Here is a 21,426-nt window from a genome sequence, read left to right as displayed (position 1 = left end):
TTTTTCATCGAGCAACTCACCGAAATCATCAGGCACAATCATTGACATGTCATCAAATGTCATTAATGTGGCAAATTTTTCGTTTTTGTGAGAAAAGTTTTAAGGAAAATTAATTTCTAAAGTCTTTTCTGCTGGAAAATGGAATACGATAATGAGAAAGTATTAAAATTAATTTACCCCGAAGGTGTTCCAGGTAAGTCTTACATGGGAATTCTTGTCAATTAATAGAAATAAAATAAAAATAATAAACTTGTAGCGAACCTGGAAAATGATGAGCTGTTGCAGTATTTGTCCAAGTTGGGATCTTACAAATCTGACCAGCTGCGAAAGGAAGTAAATCGTTTGGTGGAAGAAAATAAAACTGTTGTCGAACAGACACAGGATCTGGCTATTAGCAATTATAAAACATTCATTTTAACATCTGAATGCTCTCGAGAGATATTCCGGGAGTTCAGAGAGACTGAGCACAAACTGGATGGCCTTATTGAGAAATTACCCAAATTCTTCAATGTTTGCGAGGAGTTTGTTAAAAAGTCCGATGACATCAATACATCCAGACAGCTGAATATAGTAACAATGAAACGACATTCGGATTTGATTGATATCCTTAAGCTTCCACAACTAATGGACACGTGCATTAGGGTGGGAAAATATGAGGATGCACTTGAATTGGCTTCATATGTTCAGAGAATGGGTGTAAAACATAGTAATATACCACTCATTAAGGTGAGATGTCCAGGGGCTGTATTCTCTAAGAGTGAAAAACTCTCGTGATAAACTCCCAAAGGCTTTTTGCAGGGAAAAGTGAGGTAAACTTCACGTGGGCTTGACCCTCTAAGAAAAATAATGCATCCGTAAAAAACTCCCGTGAAATTTTCCCGGTTTTCACGTTTCTTTTAAAGCTCTTAAGCCTTCAGGAGTTTAGCACGGGAGTTTTTCACTCTAAGAGAATTCATGTCCAGGAGATATCATTATGATTTTCAAAGATCTCAAAAAAACTTTGAAATATATATTTTTTATTCTTCAGTCCATTGCCACAGCAATTGAAGATTCATGGCATACGATGCTTAGTCAGTTGCTGGCACAACTGCGTACAGATATGCAGCTTCCGAAATGTCTTCAAGTTATTGGATATCTCAGGCGTATGCAGGCTTTTTCAACATCGGAACTAAAACTTAAATTTCTTCAAGCTCGAGATAGTTGGTTTACAGGAATATTGGCCAGCATCCCACAAAATGATCCCCAACAGCATCTCACAAAGACAATTGAGCTAACACGAATCCATTTGTTTAATATCATCACGCAATACCGTGCAATTTTCACTGAAGATGATGATCTATTTACTGGAAATGACAGCAGGGACAGCAGTAAAATTTTTCACGGCTGGCTTCATGAAAAAATCGAAGCATTTCTATTGACACTGGAAGATGATTTATTACGCGGAGTGAACTCTGTGGATACAGTACTAGGACAGTGCATGTACTTTGGGTTGTCTTTCAGCAGAGTTGGTGCTGATTTTCGAGGCCTATTGGCACCAATATTTGTTCGTACCATTGGTCAACATTTCCAGAATTCCGTGGGAATTGTAACACGGCAATATGAGCAAGATATCGAGAGCTATACATTGATAAATAAGATATCAACTGGACTTAATCGCGGGAAGAGTACATCACTGGATACTCTCTCGCCACCGGATTCACTTCTGGATTTCCATCCACTTGCCACGTACTGCAATGGACTACTTGGAGCATTCAATGAGCTGAGACTATGTGCTCCCCTTGGTGTGGCTGATACTGTGGCAAAGACTATCCAATCATCCATGGAACGCGTCTCTAAAGCCATTTTTATTTTCTACCGCCAAGAGCAACAGGCTTTCTCAGAAGCTGAACGAGACAATTTTATCAGGTTGTGCTCCTGCCTCGCATATGACCTCATTCCCTACATCCAGAAGTGCATCCACTGTCTCTTTCCACCCCACACCGTAGCACAGCACTTGGGTATAAATGTACAAATGCTGCAGAAGGCTTCACTGACCTATCTTGTCCCAAGCGACATCCTCAAGCCATTGCACCATTTACTCCCAAACCGTGTGGATGCAATCATCATGCAATCTGGAATGGAGAGTGTTGCTGTGAATTAGTCAATGGAATCAATATTGTAAAGTGATTAATTTTTACGGTTCAATAATTTTAGGAAATGTGGGAGTTTCTTCAGCATCGTGATAGGGGAGAAGCGGGTGGGCAGTAAGTAATAATGCCTGAGATTGGACTAAAAATGAAAGTAATATATTAGCGCCAGAATGATCCTCTTTTATTCCTCAAATGGCTGAAAGATATAAATCGGATGGTATTAAAATGAAAATTCTTAATCCTCCACTATTCAGCGCTCGTCCCTGTGCGAGGGTTTCGCAATTACCGTAATAAATTTCCCACCCTCTCCCACCGTCACGATGACTCACAGTCAAGTACCTCCATCTCAGGCTGACCCTTTCCTTGATGGTCAAGCGAGAGTGGGGAGGAGAATGGAAAATTATCCCGGAAAACGGAGGATGATCATTTGGCTCTTTTTAATGGTTATCGTCCGTCACCCACTTTAATGCGAACACGCATTTTCATCTCGATGGTGGGCTATTAATCATTTTGGGAGGCAGGTAAGGATACCGACATAGTTGCCTCTCATCAAATGAGACAATTATACCTTTGGACTCAAAGATTTATCGCACTTTCTTCAAAATTTATTCCTCATGCTCTAGTATTTATTATTAATGTTCTGTATTTCATAAAATTAAGGTGTCCGTAACAGTCATTGACCGCCTCAGTCCTTAAAATTAAGTAAGTCTATTGGTTTTATTATTATTTTTAGCCCAAGAATATTTCATTTCGAATTGAACATAATAAGGTTAAAAAAGATTTTTTTTACTGGTTATGCAATATTTTTTTAAATACTTTTTTTTCTTTTCATGATATTTATTGATTAAATTGATAAATTTAATACATACCACTATGTACATAATGTATATAATGTTATTAACTAATAGAGTAACGTTATATTATATATATATATATTGGTTTTGTTTGTTCATTCTGTTTTATTCAGACTTTTATTATAAAAGTCTCTTTCATTTAATTTCATCACATACTAAATTCATCCTTTCCATCAAATAGTGTGATGTTTTATAGCTGTAGTAAGTGGAATGGGTAGAAAATTATGACCAAGAGACATTCTCCCCAAAAAAAAATGATAGCGAGAGGAAATTGAAAAGGCCCTCCCACATTTCCTACCCTATTTATGGGGTATCTCTTGATATTGTATTTTCTATGGCGCTTTTTTATGGTCACTAGAGATAGCAGCTCGCAATATTATTGGTCCATTGGAGATGCCTGGAACTTGAAGTTATGATATTTTCCCCCAATGCTCGCGTAGCACGTGGATAAATTGAGGGCGGGTATATCGATTTGGAACGTGCTTCAATCATATTGATTCCGGAAACTTGGGTTATTTCTGCAATATAAAAAGAAACAGCCTTAGGGTGTATAACACATTTTCAGGATTGTTTCTTTTTGCCTTTGACTTGCAGACGGGGATGTTGCGGTTGATTTGATGCACATATACGAAGTTCTTTGGTTCAATTGAAATACATAACATACCTACATTTTAGCCATTTTAGACAATACACAAATAGAATTATTCTGGTAGATCGAATCTTTAAAGCAAATACATTTGATAGCTACTCTAATATTGTTAGGTCTTCTCTGTACCAAAAACACTGATCGTAAACTATCAGAATTTTGGGTATTGAGTAGCTATAAGGTAGTTAACAGCTCTTTTCGACGAGATTATTTCTTTCATTCATAGTTGCACACCTAACTAATGTTTAAGCAGGAAAATTCTACATACTGATTTTCCAATTTGTAGTTGTGTAACTCATACCTTCTTTAATAGTAGCGCTTAGAGATGTCTATTCAAATCAATCCGGTATAGCTTTTATTCGACCAACCCCACATAGTTTAGCAGTTTCGTTATAGGTTGTGTCTTTATTCATGTGCAAATGCAATCTCTTTGCTTTCGCATGTCCAAAATGTGTGTATATGGAAAATTTATTCTCTCTAAATATTCTCACCCACCCACGCACACAACCTTTTCATCTGGCTTGAGTTCACACAGGGCGGCTGAATATATTCACAAGCAACGCAGAGGAAAACCTCATCTCGTCGGCTGCATCGTGTGCAAACAGAAATGTGAGGCGATCCCTCCCTGATGGTATGACCCACCCGATTTATGGAGGGGTAGAACGGGGGCTTAGGGGGCGGTTTATAGTGTGGGTTGCTTATCCGATTTGGTAACCACTCTGCGATTCTCGCCCACTTCAATGCCATCAAGCATGGAATCCTCTAGTGTATGTATGAATTATATTCGAAAATGGATCTACGCTCTGCAATTCCTGCCACTCATCGTATCACTCATGCCTGGAGTGAACCACTGCACTTTTCCCACCCGCTCTGCCAGACACAAATGTGTATAGGCAAAACGCAAAATGGGCCCCATCGAATCTCTAATCTAAGCTCAATACATACTCGCTTCACTAATATGAAATTCAGCATTTTGGTTTCGGTCTGTAGTATAGGTCAGAGTTGTAATTATCTTGTCCAGAGTAGATTTCTTGTAAATTTTATGGTACAGCATATTTTCCACCACAGCATCATTTTGTCTAATCTATCTAGGATATTTTTTTCCAGAGATATTTCCGTATATTCTTTGTATTATGTATGTATATTGAACAATTAAATAGTTGATTATGTTGTTTGATTTCCTGAATAAAAAGAATTATTTATTAAATCCAAATGCATAATAATCGTTTAAATAGATTGGTTGATGTTTAATCATAGCCTAATTACTTAGGAACAAAATAAAATTCGATCCTTTTTTTTAGAATATGTAACAAAACAAAAAGAGGATTTTGAACAAAAATGTAAGTATACATGTTTAATGATTTATATAAGATAGATAGAGGTAGATGCTTAAATTTATTTTCAACTCTTCATTGACATTCATTAAGAAAGAGGGATATAATTCAACTTCTCTCACTCAGATTTGCTTATTTCTTTCGAGAATGTTTAATTGCACGGTGATTTACAAGACACATATAAGCGCCACAGTATCTTGTGGATTAATCTTCCTTTGTCCTATTTCAACTCTGTGGCCGTTTTAGTGTAGCATGGGCACGGCGATAAAGGGCGACGAGCAGTATGTATGTTGAAAATTAATCGATTTAATTATTTCCATAATTATCATTTTCCAGTGGTGTGACAGCAATCTCATTAGTTATGGAAATCGATCTGCGCCCTGATAAATGACACCCATTCATTGCTAGGGGTGCTTTTACGAGAAGTGGTGAAACTTTGTAGGATTTTCTATGTCCCCCCCCCCCAAATATCTGATGTCTTTACAACTTATTCCTTTTCATAGCCTTTTTTTGCTTAAAAATACATATTTTAACATAATAATTTGTTTCTTCGTGAATGCTATAAAATTCATTGAAAGAGATAGGACTGGGTGGCCTCTTTTGGGGTGGAAGAGGTGTAAGTTTGCTGAGTGAGGAAATAAATTTTGGATTTTCTCTGCGGAAGGAATCTACGCGTCCAGAGTCTCAAGAAGCACTTTCATGCTTGGCTGAAGATTTAAGTCTCATGCAAGAGTCCATCAAGTTCTATGCAGATATTTGCTCAAGGAAGTGAAGCAGAGATTCTTTTGGTAAGTTCAAAAGGAGCGACTCAGACACTGACCATCAGATAGACTTTATAAGTAACTCTTGTATCCACCAACTTTCCTTCCATTTTATTTCCATTCCCCGGGGCCATTGAGTGGTAGTGTGGGAAAGTGAAATTCTATTGGGGGTGGATAAGTATCAGTCGCCCCCACCTCCCCATTTGAAATGTTACCAGCACATTTCGAAAAACACCCTTGTGCTCCTTAGGGGTGAGGTATTAGGCAAAAAGAGCAAGAGGGTGAGCGAGAAGAAAATAAAATTTAATTTCGCTTGTTATTTCTTCCATTCACACTGCGATTCTTCTACAATATTTTCTTTCTTTCTTTCTTCACATAATTTTGTGCTCGTTACAGAAAAATATAACACCCACCCACTGCTGATGGAAAAAAAAGAAAGAAGAAAGATTTCTTAGCTTTCTTAGGCTCAGGACCAATGAATTATTACCCAATTTCTGGGAATTAATCGCCACCCTTACGAGAATACTAATTCCGATTTTTCCAATTTTCTCCATCTCAAAAATTTCACCACCACAAAGAAAATACACTAAAAGAAAATTAAATAAAGTTATCCATGGAGTTCTAAGTATGTGTGATTTTTAAGAAGAATTAAGAATTTGGGTCTTTTTTATGTTTATGATAGGTATACATTAAAGTGAAAGTATTATAATTTTATTGTTAATAATATTTTCCTATATTTTTGGTTGTATCTAAAAATTTTACTATTCAGTCATGAGATAATTATCATTTTTTTAAATTAATATCAATGTCTTTACAAATTTCCATTACAAAAAAACTATTATCATATTATATACATACATATATTTAATGATAAAGTCAATCATAACGCGTCCAGTTATAAGAGTTGGTGTCCCACAACGTGTAGAAGTTTGTTTATACGTTGTAATGCGATTAATGGGCGAATAAGTAGGCAAAGTTGATTTGTTTTTGTGAAATTCAGTAATTTGATGCATAAAAATGGTCATATCTCTGGTTCTTTAACACTTACAGAAATTTTTTGACTAGTTTTGGAAAGGTCTTGAAACAAGCTAAAATTTGGCATATAACATGATACTTTTCAAGGTCACCTCCAGAACACAAAATGGAGGTTTTATGTTTTACTAAAACGATTTTTTGCACTTTTTGTACTCAAGGAATGGTTCTAGAGGTTTCTGATGTTCTAGAAAGTTGTAGTGTATTGCAAAACCTTTAATTTGATACTAAGATGAGCAAAATCGGATAAGCAGAACAGGAGATATGGCTCTTAGAACTTTTCAAATTCAAGAATTTTTCAAATGGCTATATCTTCTAAACGGCGACATAGATTTTCTTCATTTTCGGGCTGGTGAAAGATATTGAGTCAGGCTACAACATATCAAAATTTAAAGGAAATCTATAACAGATGTTCGGAGATATTGCCCCTTAAAGTTAGGCAATTTTTGTTTTTGAATTTAGCGCCTCTTGCAGCAATTTTTGGAACTTGGAATGTTCTATACAGTTGTAGGGCTTTTTAATACCTTTCATTTGATACCAAGATGGTCAAAATCGGTCAAGCCGTTCTCGAGTTATATTGAAAAAACACTTTTTGCTTTAGGCCGCCATATTTGCTAAACCGCTTGACCGATTTTCAAGTATGAATTATCGATGAAAATGTCTCACTGAGCTCTACAACATAATAAAATTTCAGACTTCTAGCTGTAAGGCAAGTGGTTGACGGTAGTTCAAAATGGCGGACGGCGGCCATCTTGGATTTTGAAAATGCGAAAAAATGAAATTTTACACCCACATTTCTATAGAAAACTTCAAACTTGAAGTCTCTATCTGTTACCGTTCTTGAGCTATAAGGCAAAGTTTGGCGCAGAGGCCGGCCGGCCGGATCAAAAATTTTCCACCACCATTTTTGGAATGTGGGTTGTCTGAAACGTGCTCATACCAAGTTTGAGCCCGATCTGAGGTGGTCGGTTTTTCCGACGATTACAATACTTGGTGTTGGCCACGAAGTGGAACACCAACTAATAAAATAAAGTTGTTTTTTAGAAAGTGATGTGGAAAGTAGAAGAGAAAATTAGATGAAAAATGTACGGGTAAGCTGACCAAGCTTACGAGAGCTGTGTTTCTTTCAGTGTACCAATTTTGTGAGAGCAAACTAGAACGCAAATTAATTTAAATACGCGCAAAGTCGGGAGAAGTTGAAAAGTCATCCCCCAAGAAATCTTTAAAACGCCATATCTCGGGAACGGCTCCATAGATTTTCGAGTTTGAGCTATCGTTGGAAAGGTCTTAACCTCAACTATAACATATTAAAATATGAAGTAAATCGATAATGGAATTTTCGAAATATTCGAGTTCGAAATTTTCGAAAACTTTGTTTTTGATTTTAGCGCCTCTCGCGGTCATTTCTCGAAGTTGCAATGTTCTAGACATTTGTAAGGTTTCACGAAACCTTTCATTTGCGCTTGAGTTGATCGAAATCGGACTTGTAGGACCCGAGATATGACATGCTAACTTTGGAAGGCTATATCTCGAGAACGGCGACATAGATTTTCTTCATTTTTGGCATGGAGCTAGATAATATAGTCAGCTATAACATATCAAAAAATGAAGCAAATCGATAATGGCGTTTTCGAGATATTCATCGAAAACTCATCGAAAATTTTGTTTTTGATTTTTGCCCCCCTAGCGGTCACTTTTGAAACTTCGGATGTTCTAAAGAGTTGTAGGGTTTGTTGAGATCTTTCATTTGACCCCGGGTTGATCAAAATCGGTCAAGCCGTTTTCGAGTTATGGTCGATTTTCGATGAAATATTGTGGCGGCCATATTGACTAAACGGCTTGACCGATTTTCGAAAATGAGGTATCGTTGGAAAGGTCTTGATTGCCCCTACAACATATAAAAATTTCAGATTTTTATCTATTACAGGGGCTGAGATATAGCGAAAACAAAATTTTGAGGTTATTCAAAATGGCGGACGGGGGGGTGGGGGGTAAAATTTGACATCATAAACGGATGTCTTCCAGTCGATATTTAAACTTTGCCGTTTACCGCAAGTCTCTATCTATCACCATTCTCTCGCAATTTAGTGTTATACTACGGCCGGCCGGCCGGAAAAAAATTTTTTTGGCGCATACTTTTTTTGGAATGTGGGGACCCTAATTCGTGCTCATACCAAGTTTGAGCCCGATCTGACGACTTTCGATTTTGCTCGGTACACAAAAGCTGTGTCTGAAAGAAACACAGCTAATAATTAAAAATATCTCCCACATGTCCACATTGAATTTCTCGAGAAAATTAAATTATGCTACAATTCCCAATAAATTCTCCACCCATTCCATTGAATGTACAGTAAACCTTCCAATCCAACATACATACTTATATATATAAAGAATAAGATAGAGGGCAGATTGCACAAAGATAGAAAATAAATTTATATTTTGCGATAGCTGTTTACAATTCCAAGATTGTACTCCCCATAAATCCAAGTTGTGCCCCGAACAAAGCGAATAGCTTGAAACCATAATTCAAGTGCGCAGGAGGGTGGTGGGCATTCTGGTAGCGGGAAAAGCCAATAATCGCTGTAACGTTTCCCACCCACAATGTGCCATCGGTTTCTTTGTTGCGTGTGTTCACCATATACTGCAATTATTAAATATGTCCAAATTACTATTTCCTCATCCACCCTTATACATTCCGCTAGCGCATGCGCTCCCTTCCTGCTGGAGGACTTCTAACACGAGCCTACTGTTTTCTCGCTCTGCCCCGGATGACCTATGCCGTCGAGACACTCGTAAAAGGTGAGAGGATGGAAAGTTCTACATTGTATGTGTAAGTGTGGAAACGGAAAAAGAACGTTATGCGCATTTCAAGGAGTTAGTCCCCCGCATGTAACCAAAATTGGTTTTTAAATTATTGTAGGGGATCATTAAAGGTTCAAAATAAGCGTGGTCATTTCCCGGAAAAGCGCTGGGAAACATACGAATTTTCCGGTTTTCTGTTTAACCTATGTTGATTTATTTCTCAATTTATAGCAATCGTAGGATATTGTGATTGGTGTCAAATTAAAGCTATATTAATGCTTAATATTATATATTAAAACCATTTTCCAAAATGCACTAGAAGGTGAAAATTCGGAAAGATTTTCCGAACACGCATTTTTCTTTCGCCTCCCATTTCCACAATATTGCATGGGACCACCTGGAACATCCCTTATTTTGTAGCATTTTTAATTATCTTTCATTTGGTATAGCACTTGCAGGGAAAATCCGCTGGGAAAACTCGCTACAGAATGATTTTCCAAAGTTAAGCACGTTTTCGCGTTGGAGAAAAAGAGATAAACGATTTCTCCTCTTTGATGTTTCTAGAATGTTCCCCTAGAAAAAAATTGTCCATCTCTTTTTCTCCAATGCGAAAATGTGCTTACTTTTGGAAAATCATTCTGTAGCGAGTTTTCCCAGCGGATTTCCCTTGCAAGTGTTATACAAAATGAAAGATAATTAAAAATGCTACAAAATAAGGGATGTTCCAGGTGGTCCCATGCAATATTGTGGAAATGGGAGGCGAAAGAAAAATGCGTGTTCGGAAAATCTTTCCGAATTTTCACCTTCTAGTGCATTTTGGAAAATGGTTTTAATATATAATATTAAGCATTAATATAGCTTTAATTTGACACCAATCACAATATCCTACGATTGCTATAAATTGAGAAATAAATCAACATAGGTTAAACAGAAAATCGGAAAATTCGTATGTTTCCCAGCGCTTTTCCGGGAAATGACCACGCTTATTTTGAACCTTTAATGATCCCCTACAATAATTTAAAAACCAATTTTGGTTACATGCGGGGGACTAACTCCTTGAAATGCGCATAACGTTCTTTATTGTCATAACATTTCTGGAAGATTGTGGTAAAATTTTCCCTCAGTTTCATTCGTTGAAAAAATTCAGCTCGCTTGTGTGTGTTCTGGAAGATATGAGAATTATAAATCAGTTCCGCCCATTTCGTGAGAGTCGCCCCCGCTGAAAATTATGAAATGTTTCTTGCGGTTGTAGTCCACCACAGAGTTCAACAGGTCATGATTTTATTGCTTTTTAGTCATGTGGCTTTACACTTGATTTCCCACGCGTGCCGCTCTTTAACCAAACTAATTGTCTGTCAATCAATCTGCATTTTTGATCTTTGTGGGGTGGTTATGATATTCAATTGTCGGTTGCATGTTATGTGATTCAACCTTATATTCATGTTTGGCTCATTTTTTTTTCACTCCCACCCCTCCCTAAGGTCTTCGGGTCTACTGACCCATGTGGACCGTCAACAATGTTTGGCTCATGCTTACGTAGAAAAATATGTATGTTCATTAAGTCACGATCTTGCTTAATACATGATTTTGAGGTTTGGAAAAAAAGACAAGTTGGTATGTGACATACCGGAAAAAATGTTTAAATCAAAATCTTCGTAATTTATAAAAGGATTGAGTTCCCCACCCCACATTTACCTGTTTGTCCCTAAAACACTAGTCTGTAAAAGGGTGAAATAAATTATTATTATTTACCTGTTTGTATGTAAAATTTTTTTTGAATCGCCAGAAATTCAATGATCTTAGATATTTCACAGAGTTTTGGTTAAAGGATAAATTCTGTCAAAAATATCTTGTTTTACAATTTATAAGTTACGAAGAAAATTTTTAATTTTCTTATTGTATTTTTTATGATTTGAGAAGAATAAAAATAGTAGTTTTATGATCTTATTTAATATCATTTATTGGAAAATTGAGATCTCAATTTTCCTTAAATATTAACAGCATAAATTAATGATCAAATGGTTAGGGGAGAGCGGGGTTAAAAAAGTCACTTAAGGGTTTAGAAAAAGCTCAAAATATCATATTTCCCAAACAGATAAAGCAAAATGTATAGCTCAATTCTTTAGGAAATTTACTGCCCTACAACTCTTTCTCAGATCATTTTGTTCTATCTAGCTAGGAAATATGATATTTTAGGCTTTTTCCAAACCCTTAAGTGACTTTATTAGCCCCGCCCTCCCCTACTTTAAGGATTTTGAAATAGAGGGCAAAAAGTGAAGAAAAGCAAGAAAAGCGCATTTCACACTATTTAAATATATATAAAGAATCATGGCTAAAAAATGAATTTGAATTGAAAATTTGATTTAATTCTATTCTTATATCGTAGCAGGATACGATTAACACATACATATAATGCTAAAGGGGGACAAATTGAAGGGATTCATCACATTCATGTGCATATTGTTATTACCAATTGAAAGTGAGAAGTTCAACAGAGAACATAAGTGTGTAAGTAAGGGGATGAAAGATGACATATGCGCAAATATAATAGTAAAATTGTTCAAATTGAAAGAGATACAAGCCACAATTTGGCGCAGTTTTCCACACAGAATCATTCGAGATTGTCTTGCACCCTCATCGTGAAAATCTCTTGCGTTAACACACTTTTTATTTACTTTTCTTATACACTAAGGGTACTGAGGGGTGATTTGGCGATTAATCGGGAACATCACCCCTTGAATATTATAGTGACAGTTAAAAATTGAATAAAAATGTACACGCAGACAATATATCGCACCATCTGCAACCAATATCGCACAATTTCACGCATTGCTTGTTGGATAAGTAAATAATAATCTTCATCATCCCTCATCCGTTATGGAGATTTAATCTATTAGTCTTTCATTTTTTTCCGAGTGCCCGACACACGTCAACAATTCAATTTTCATCGTGGAAAATTTTCACGGTATAATCGTCAGCTCGAGTATTCTGTGTAGCATTATCGCAATTTAATCTACACACATCACAGATTTTCAGCATGGCACGAAAATATTGACACGTTCGCACCCTTTATGGGGCAATCTACCATTTTCGGCGATGCTTTTAGTAAAACGAGGTAAATTGTCGCTTCGCTCCAATTTACCTCGCCCCGCTTCGCGGGGATTTGTTGCGCTTCGCGCAAATTTTAGAGAAAAAAAATTATGATGGTTTATAAGTATAGATTTGGGCCACTTATCAAACCCAAAAGAAAAATTTGCAAAGAGAAGAAATCATTTTCATACAACATTTCGGGCGCCAAATTCAAAAATTCGCAAAAAAACACATGACTTTTATATGGGGGCTACCTGAAGGGAGGTTTTGGGGGGAAAATGGATACGGCCACTCGAAAGCGCCTGATATAAGGAACGTCTGTACCAAATTTCATCGCGATCGGTCAAACGGTGTAGATTTGTATAGCTGTACAGACACGAAGATTACCAACAAACAGACCTTTCTTTATTATATAGATGAGTATCGGATTATTTAATGTTGTCTATATGAAAATGTTATTCAATCCTCAATTTTAAGACGGAGCATACATAAATAAAAAAATGTGATTACAGCATTGAGGATTTGAATAATGTACACTGTGGGAAGTTGTCATGTTGTAATATATACAATATTTTTTAATCTTTTCAGAATTCTATGTATTACTCTATTTATAAGTTATACTAAAGGTACTTACATTTGGGGGGACGAAAGAACATGTTTAGTGTCAAAGTAGGATATCATTATGTATTTAAATTGTGAGAGATTCAATTCTATAGACCACAAAATTCTTTCCGGAAGGGTTTTGTAGAGTTTTTCTTGGTTTTCCAAAATCATTCCTTTTGCACAAAATACAAAACATTCTTAAATTAAAATGAAGCGTAAAGCTAATTAGGCATTTGAATGTGAGCGAGGGCGAAAAAATAAGAATTTCCGTACAAACTTTTTAATTTATATTTGGTCCTTTTGAATAGCTCTCGAAAGAGGAGGATCTCAACTCTCAAGAGAAAGTCGAAGAAAAATTCATTCCTTGGGTATTAAACATAATCATTTGACATTGTGTGCCTTCCTTTTTTTTTCCTCGGTCGTATTTCTTGGGAGAAGTAGTGTTGTCTTAGGGACGAGGGCAGTAAAAAAAAAATACAAAAATTACCATTCTTATTGTTCTTGCCCTCCTTTCAATAGATATTTTCCATCACCACCGAGGGAAATCTTTATGGAAAACAGAATCTAATTAACAGCGGAAGAATGAAAATTAAAAGAAAGAAAACTCATCTGGAAATATTACAGAGGATCCCATCTTTGGAGTTGGAGGTTTTTAATTGCACTTCGTTCCTATTGAGGAGGACTGTGAATAAATTAATTCCGAATCTTCTCTCACTTATTGTCCCCATTGCCAATAATATGAAAATACTCCGGCGCGTCCTTTTCCATTTTATGAATAAACTTTTGCGTTCTATTCCTGGTTTTAGTTCCTTTATTGAAATAGTAAATGATAATGTTGATTTTCTTATGCAAATTAGATTAAGAAATAGAAAAAAATCTTCTTTAGGAAATAAATTATTCTTGTTACCTTTTTAAACACATTTGAATAGAGATAATGGGCCTTATTCAGCGATCAAGAAACCCTTGAAATCTTTAAATTTTGTACTGAAATTTCAAGATTTCAAGCGAATTTCAAGGGTTTCTTGGTCGCTGAATTAGGCCCAATATCTTTTTTACTTTGAAAAAAAAATTAAAACTAAAAGAAAAAAATAGATATAGTAGGTAAGACAAAAGACTATAAAAGTTCAGAAACAATCCTTATAAATCTGTAAAAAAATATAAAAGTTAAAACAAATTTCTTATTTTACGCCTTCAATTAAATGTAACAACGATGAATTTTATTTTTTAATGTCATGTGAAAAAAATGAAAAAAAAGAATAACCCAAGCACCAATTTTCCACTGTCTCATTTACCCACTTGAAATACATAGGTATATATACCCTCTTCAAATTTTCAATTCATTATGAAATTTTTCTTTATATAGTAGTCTCACCCACCCTTCTTTATTTTACTTGTTAAAGATGGAAATATGCGACATCCTGTTGGGATTTCCATTTTACGGGTCGGAATGGCATCCACTTTTTGTGCTTATGATGGGGTGGCTCTCAAGTGGAGGTTCTACTATGGGGGTGTGGTGTATGAATAAGTGTCACATGAAAATGTTATGTATGGTGAAAATTCAATGGAGATTCACCCTGATTGTCGAGTATGAAGTGAAATAATCTGCGGAACAGCCTTTTGACCCTCTCACATTGAATACAGTAGGAGTAATTTACCATTTTATCAAAGCGAGATATGTGTACAGGGTGTATTTACCCTGTCTATGATGAAATTTATTCAGGGGCGCTATAATCCTCTTGCTCGTCTTCGCATGCCTTTTGTACGGGGTGATGGTGTTGGTCAGAATCCCAATTCATCGGATTCCGTCTAGGGGCATAAGTGTAGCATTTATTGGAGATTTTGAGGGTGGAAATTATTTCCTGAAATACAATATTGTATACAGCACACCCAGAAAGTTCCTTGCTTATACATTTTAGAACATTTAGATTTTAGAATTTGAATTATCGCACTTTTTAGGGTGACGATGGATCGTTTTAATTGGTGGAATTTTCCTCATCATTGTTCTTACATTTTTTTTTATCCAAAGCTTATCGGTATTCTCTTACATATTTATATACATATATGTACATAATATAGTATATTATGTTGGTGAGGAACAATTTTTTGTACTTTTTTTGCATTGCATACACTAAATACGGTATCTTTTATATGGAGAATAGTAGAAAGCCCCTCGTGGCATTTTCTTTTCCTCACCCATTTGGTGGTCGTGGCAAAGGGAAATCGAAGGTGGGAGGAAGGTGACTCGTTAAAAATTCATTGTGATGTATGGGAGGTAATTTTACGGGCCGCAGGAAAGAAGAATTATTGCGAATTAAACAAAACAAAGCGAATTGCGGGCTGCGTCCAGGCATCCTCATGATGGAACTTGCGAAGAGGGATGGTTGGGAATTTAGGATTTACATAAATGAATGCAGACAGCAAGGTGGGCTTTGGGGTGGGTATGAGTGAGAAAGAGACTATGGGTGGTTGTAGAAATAAAAACAACACAAAAATAATGATAAATGGTGGCACTTGGAGAGATTTATGTTTTCCGGAGACATTATTCTATCCCTTGGCTCTCTCTTCTTCTTCAGCCACTGACTGTCGGGGAGGGTGGAGATATATAGCGCCAGGCCAGGACGACTATCATCGGCGTCTGTCTCCTGTATATTGCAACAGACACTATGTATTGTAAATTAATAAATGTTTCACCATCATCCCCATCAATCAATTACTGTATGTAAAGTCAATAAATATCTCAGCGTGAATTTATCTTACTGATTTGTTCGCCAATATTCTTCGAGCATTTTCCCGCATGCTTTCCACCTTATATGACTGTTTGGGCGGGGTGAATGATAAGAAGAAAAAAAGACAGTAGAAAAATTAAAACTCATTCGAGATTGAAAACTTCGAGACATTGTATTTGTTTGCCACCGTTAAATTCCTGAATGATTTATCCTACCATTGGCAGCAAATACAAATGCGGAGTAAAAGGAAATCAATCACAATCAGTGACGATATCCTTTAATAACATTTTATTCTCGTCGAAATTTCCAATAGGTACAACACGAAACAATCTTGTACGGTGGGGGGTTGAAATTAAAATCCCCTGGTAGACAAATCGCCAATTTATATTCTACTGAACCACCCCTAACTTTTGGTTCCCCAAACGTGCGTATGAAATTCTTCTTCTCCACCACAAACATTTTTCTCTACGCCCCTTCAAATATTTTAATACCTTTTTTTTCGCTGTAATTTAAGAAAGATTTACCTATTCATGGCTCAGTAGGTTTTTACAGAAAGTGAAACCCCACGTTTTTTTTTATCATGTGGCCTTTAACCCCTACTACATTATTGCTTATTTCAGTGTAATTTTCTAGAGCAATTTCGAATAAATGGAAAATTTCCTTAATCATTTGAGAATTTCTAAATGCCATTTAAATTGTTCATGACTTACAATTGAAAGAAATCGTTCAGAAAATTATATTTATTAAATTAATTTATTTAAAATCAGATATTTTCGGTGAGGAAAAATCCATTTAAAAATAAATAAGTAGGTACTAAATAGAGTAAATATTTTTTTCATTAGATCTGTATGAAAAGGGTTTTGTGGGGAATATTCGGTTAGACTTTTACGTTATATTGGGTAAATAACTCCTAATATTTTAGGAAAATTCTTAAAGGATAGCATGACGGCGGTGTATTTATATCCTGTGAGTTTCATCAGCGATCCATCGATGATCTATAGAGCCAATGACCTTATGAGAGAACGAATTTTATATAGACGAGCTTTCAAAATCTGTAATTTGGATTTGATGTGCAATTCTTCGTTTTATTTGTATAACGTTGTCGTACAGCTGAAAGCCTGATGATGGTTTTAAATAAACCGAAACGTCGCTGAAAGCGTGAAGACGTGCGTTTTAATTGGCTGTCTCCGATCAAAAAACAACATGTATAGGTATGTACTTATTATTCTTAGATGTGGATCTCTTTAAGTGTGCATAAGTTTTTCCACTTCAATATGTTAAGCATGAAGGGAACATACAAGAATGTGTTAAAAAGTGGTGGTCAAATAATAAACGGTTAAATGACCAATGGATGTTCTTTGATGGTTATTTTTTATATGTTGAATGGTAGATTTGGGGTTAAAAGAGGAAGGATTTCTCGTTTCCTAGTAACTCCCCTTTGACCAAATCGCCTTATCATAAACGTTTTTTCAGCTTTTACTCTGAAGGAAGATGTTTTTGATTTATTTTCCAAATTTGAAGTATTTGGCAGAAATTCTATAATTGAAATGGAGTCCAATAAAGAAGGAGAGAGGGTGTGAAAATGATTTTCAATCTCATACTTACTTTATTATATTGATTCTATTGCTCTTTTATCTTTTTCAGTTAGGAGATAAAAGAGAGAGAGAGATTGAGAGCGTTTTCAGCTATTAATGAATGGGAAGAGCGGAGAAACATCTGCTAACATAAATTTGGGAAGAAATACAATTAGTTAATATGCTTGTGGTTAAATTTGTGGATGCTAATGTGACTTCTCTGTTCATATTAAGGTGTTCAAAAATTAAGCGCAGAACATTCCATATATAAAAAGGAAAATCCATTAGGGATCTCTGACTAGATTTCTTGTACACCCCAATATTATATATATCGCCCTTTCCAAATATTATAAAGATAACTTCTTTGTAATTCATTTGTAGTTAGATTCATAACACTTGGAGTCATCGAAATATATATAACATTTGACAGTCTATTAGCTGTGATTCTTTCGAAGAAAAGAATAGCACAGCTTCTGTGTACCACCTAAAATGCAAAGTCGTCAGATCGTGCTCAAACTTGGTATGAGCACGAATTAGGGTCCCCACATTCCAAAAAACGTATGTCAAAAAAAAATTTTTCCGGCCGTCCGTCCGGCCGTCCGTCCGGCCGGCCGTCCGGAACCTTTTGCTAAATTACAAGAGAACGGTAATAGATAGAGACTTGCGGTAAACGGCAAAGTTTAAATATCGATCGGAAGACATCCGATTATGAGGTCAAATCCACCCCCCCACCCCTCCGTCCGCCATTTTGAATAACCCCCAAATTTTGTTTTCGCAATATCTCAGCCGCTATTATAGCTAGAGGGCTGAAATTTTGATATGTTGTAGGGGCCATCAAGAGCTTTCCAACGATACCTCATTTTCGAAAATCGGTCAAGCCGTTTAGCCAATATGGCCGCCACAATTTTTCATCGAAAATCGGCCATAACTCGAGAACGGCTTGACCGATTTTGACCAACTCGGGCTCAAATGAAAGATCTCAAGAAGCCCTACAACTCTCTAGAACATTGCAAGTTTCCAAAGTGACCGCTAGGGGGCCAAAAATCAAAAACAAAATTTTCGATTAGTTTTCGATGAATATCTCGAGAACTACACTATGCATTTTCTTCAAATTTTCATATGTTATAGCTGACTATATTATCTACCACCATGCCAAAAATGAAGAAAATCTATGTCGCCGTTCTCGAGATATAGCCTTCCAAAGTTATCATGTCATATCTCGGGTTCTACAGGTCCGATTTTGATCAACTCAAGCGCAAATAAAAGGTTTCGTGAAGCCCTACAAATGTCTAGAACATTGCAATTTCGAGAAATGACCCCAAGAGGCGATAAAGTCAATATTTTGCATATCCAAAATTTTTAAGTCTAAATATCTCAAAAACTGTGCTATGCATTTCGTTAAAATTTCAGTATGTTATAGCTGAAGTCAAGACCTTTCCAACGATAGGTCATTTAAAAAAATCTATGGACCCGTTCAGGAGATATAAGGGTTTTAATTTTTTATTTAAGCAATACGCAAATTCTTAGGCGCCCCGCGAAGCGGGGCGCCTTATATATAAGGTATATGAATATAAATGGAGAGTAAAATATAACGGTAAAATATAAATATATATAGTTGCATGTTTAATTAGTACGCTAACTATTTGGCGCCCCGCGAAGCGGGGCGCCTTATATATAAGGTATATAAATATAAATGTAAATGCAAAGTAAAATATAACAGTAAAATATATATAGCTACATGGTACAGATTAAGGAGAAAAGGGAATGTACATGGTAAGTTTCACTTACGGGCTGTGATTCTTCCTTCAGAGGCCAAGTTAAATATATGCAAATGCAAAGTCTAATAGATAGCTGCAGAGTATGGATTAATCAGAAAAGGGAATGTACTGGTAAGTTTCACTTACGGGCTGTGATTCTTACTTCAGAGGTCAGTCTAAGTGTGATATTTGATATAAGTTTGGTGGTGCAAACTCTGGGGAAGGATGACTCGCGCCACGAATCACAGCCAATGCGCGAGTTAGCCTTTTCCCAGAGTTTGCACCACCAAACTTATATCAAATATCACACTTAGACTGACCTCTGAAGTAAGAATCACAGCCCGTAAGTGAAACTTACCAGTACATTCCCTTTTCTGATTAATCCATACTCTGCAGCTATCTATTAGACTTTGCATTTGCATATATTTAACTTGGCCTCTGAAGGAAGAATCACAGCCCGTAAGTGAAACTTACCATGTACATTCCCTTTTCTCCTTAATCTGTACCATGTAGCTATATATATTTTACTGTTATATTTTACTTTGCATTTACATTTATTTTTGATTCACTCTGGTGTTCATCCACTCTATACGACATTGCTTTCTTTCATATAATATTTTTCTAATGGATATTTCTGTGCTTGGTGCACCCAACAGAGATTCTTGAGCTAATGTGTGTTGACATTGTGTGTCTATTTTGGCTAGGAAAATACACCAACGGTGGATCATTGTGGGGCAATATTGAAAATTCCAGAGAGAAGAAAAAACTACCATTAAATCGTCAGTTACACAAATTCGAATTTTATTGTATTTACTTTAGCTTTACGACCTGAAACAGATTAACCGCACAAATCGATATTTCACTCCACGACCCCAAATATATTTTCTTATGGAACGTCCTAAAAGGAAGGTATTGTATGACGACTTCATTCTGTGAAATGAACAATGAGCATAAATCAATGATCTCTGTGACACTTTGTTATATGCCGGATTACATCAGGAGATAATTGTAAGCATTCGGATATCATCTTCCACGCAATGGTAGAATATTTGTGAAGGATTACAGAGTATTTTCTGCTAGTTCCTTCGCACCATAACACAAATGATCCAATGCGCGCGCGATTCTCGACTTGACAGATGAGGGAAATCCTGTAAGGCACGTGCCACTGATTTTCTATCGCCTCCTACTTACAATCACAAATTCTCATATTTCGTCCATTGGCTTTTGTACGAAGGGTATGCGTAAAGTTTTTCTTTTAATTATATAGCTAAAGGAAGCTTTCGCATAAAAAGAAACTTTTGTGGAAAATTTAGATTTGTATTGATTGTATTGTTGCTTATAAGATAGATTTGAATCAATTGGCTTTACCTTTAAAATGTTCTTTAAAATAATTTTTATTTTCTTGAGGTTAGCAGTTTTAATTGAAATACATTATTAATATCTCGATTTTTGTATATTTACAATAACCTAATATAAACTTACTTGGTATTATTTTAATTATTAATTCAGATATCTTTTTCTTACAAAATGATTCATTATAAATCTTATTATTAAAATTCTTTGTCCTGAATACATATGAAGGGCAAAATACATACATATACGTTGTATACGTTTATGTAGTACCTCACTGTAAGTCAAAATTTTAGTAAACTGCTACTAAAGTCTTTAGTAATGGAACAATTACTAAAAATTTTAGTAGTTATTACAGAAAATTTTAGTTATGTTGCCTGGAATCACTAAAATCTTTTGTCATCTTTACTAAAATTTCATTTGGCTCTGAATTTTTTAGTGAAAGTAACTAAAATTTTTAGTTTTATTGCCCTTTTACTAAAGTTTAGTAGGCAATTTAGTCAAATTCTTTACTAAAGTTTCCAGTAAAGACATAACTACTAAAATTCTTTAGTTATGTCAACTAGAATTTTAGGATTGATGACTACAATTATTTTGTCTTCTTTTACTAAAGTTTAGCCATGCCAATCAAAAATTTAGTTGATATCACTAAATTGACAAATTTTGATAACAATTAATTTTTTAGCAAAAAATTACAATTTTTATTTCCTCTTTATCTATTTATAATAATTTTTTCTGATCAAGTTAATTTGCGAAAATATTAGCAAC

At 35.6% G+C, this 21,426-nt stretch overlaps 1 protein-coding gene across 1 annotated transcript; it reads left to right on the top strand.

Moving 5' to 3' along the window:
• The first annotated feature begins 35 nt into the window (after positions 1 to 35).
• LOC129789355 (conserved oligomeric Golgi complex subunit 8) lies at positions 36 to 2,300 on the top strand. The gene is made up of 3 exons (XM_055826133.1): positions 36 to 193; positions 257 to 726; positions 1,028 to 2,300. The coding sequence occupies exons 1-3, from the start codon at positions 139 to 141 to the stop codon at positions 2,138 to 2,140; spliced, it is 1,638 nt and encodes a 545-aa protein (XP_055682108.1). The 5' UTR covers positions 36 to 138; the 3' UTR covers positions 2,141 to 2,300.
• Positions 2,301 to 21,426: the final 19,126 nt, after the last annotated feature.

Source organism: Lutzomyia longipalpis, chromosome 2 (genome assembly GCF_024334085.1).
Source record: "Lutzomyia longipalpis isolate SR_M1_2022 chromosome 2, ASM2433408v1".
Taxonomy (NCBI): Eukaryota; Metazoa; Arthropoda; class Insecta; order Diptera; family Psychodidae; genus Lutzomyia; species Lutzomyia longipalpis.
This window is presented reverse-complemented; position numbering and strand designations above follow the sequence as displayed.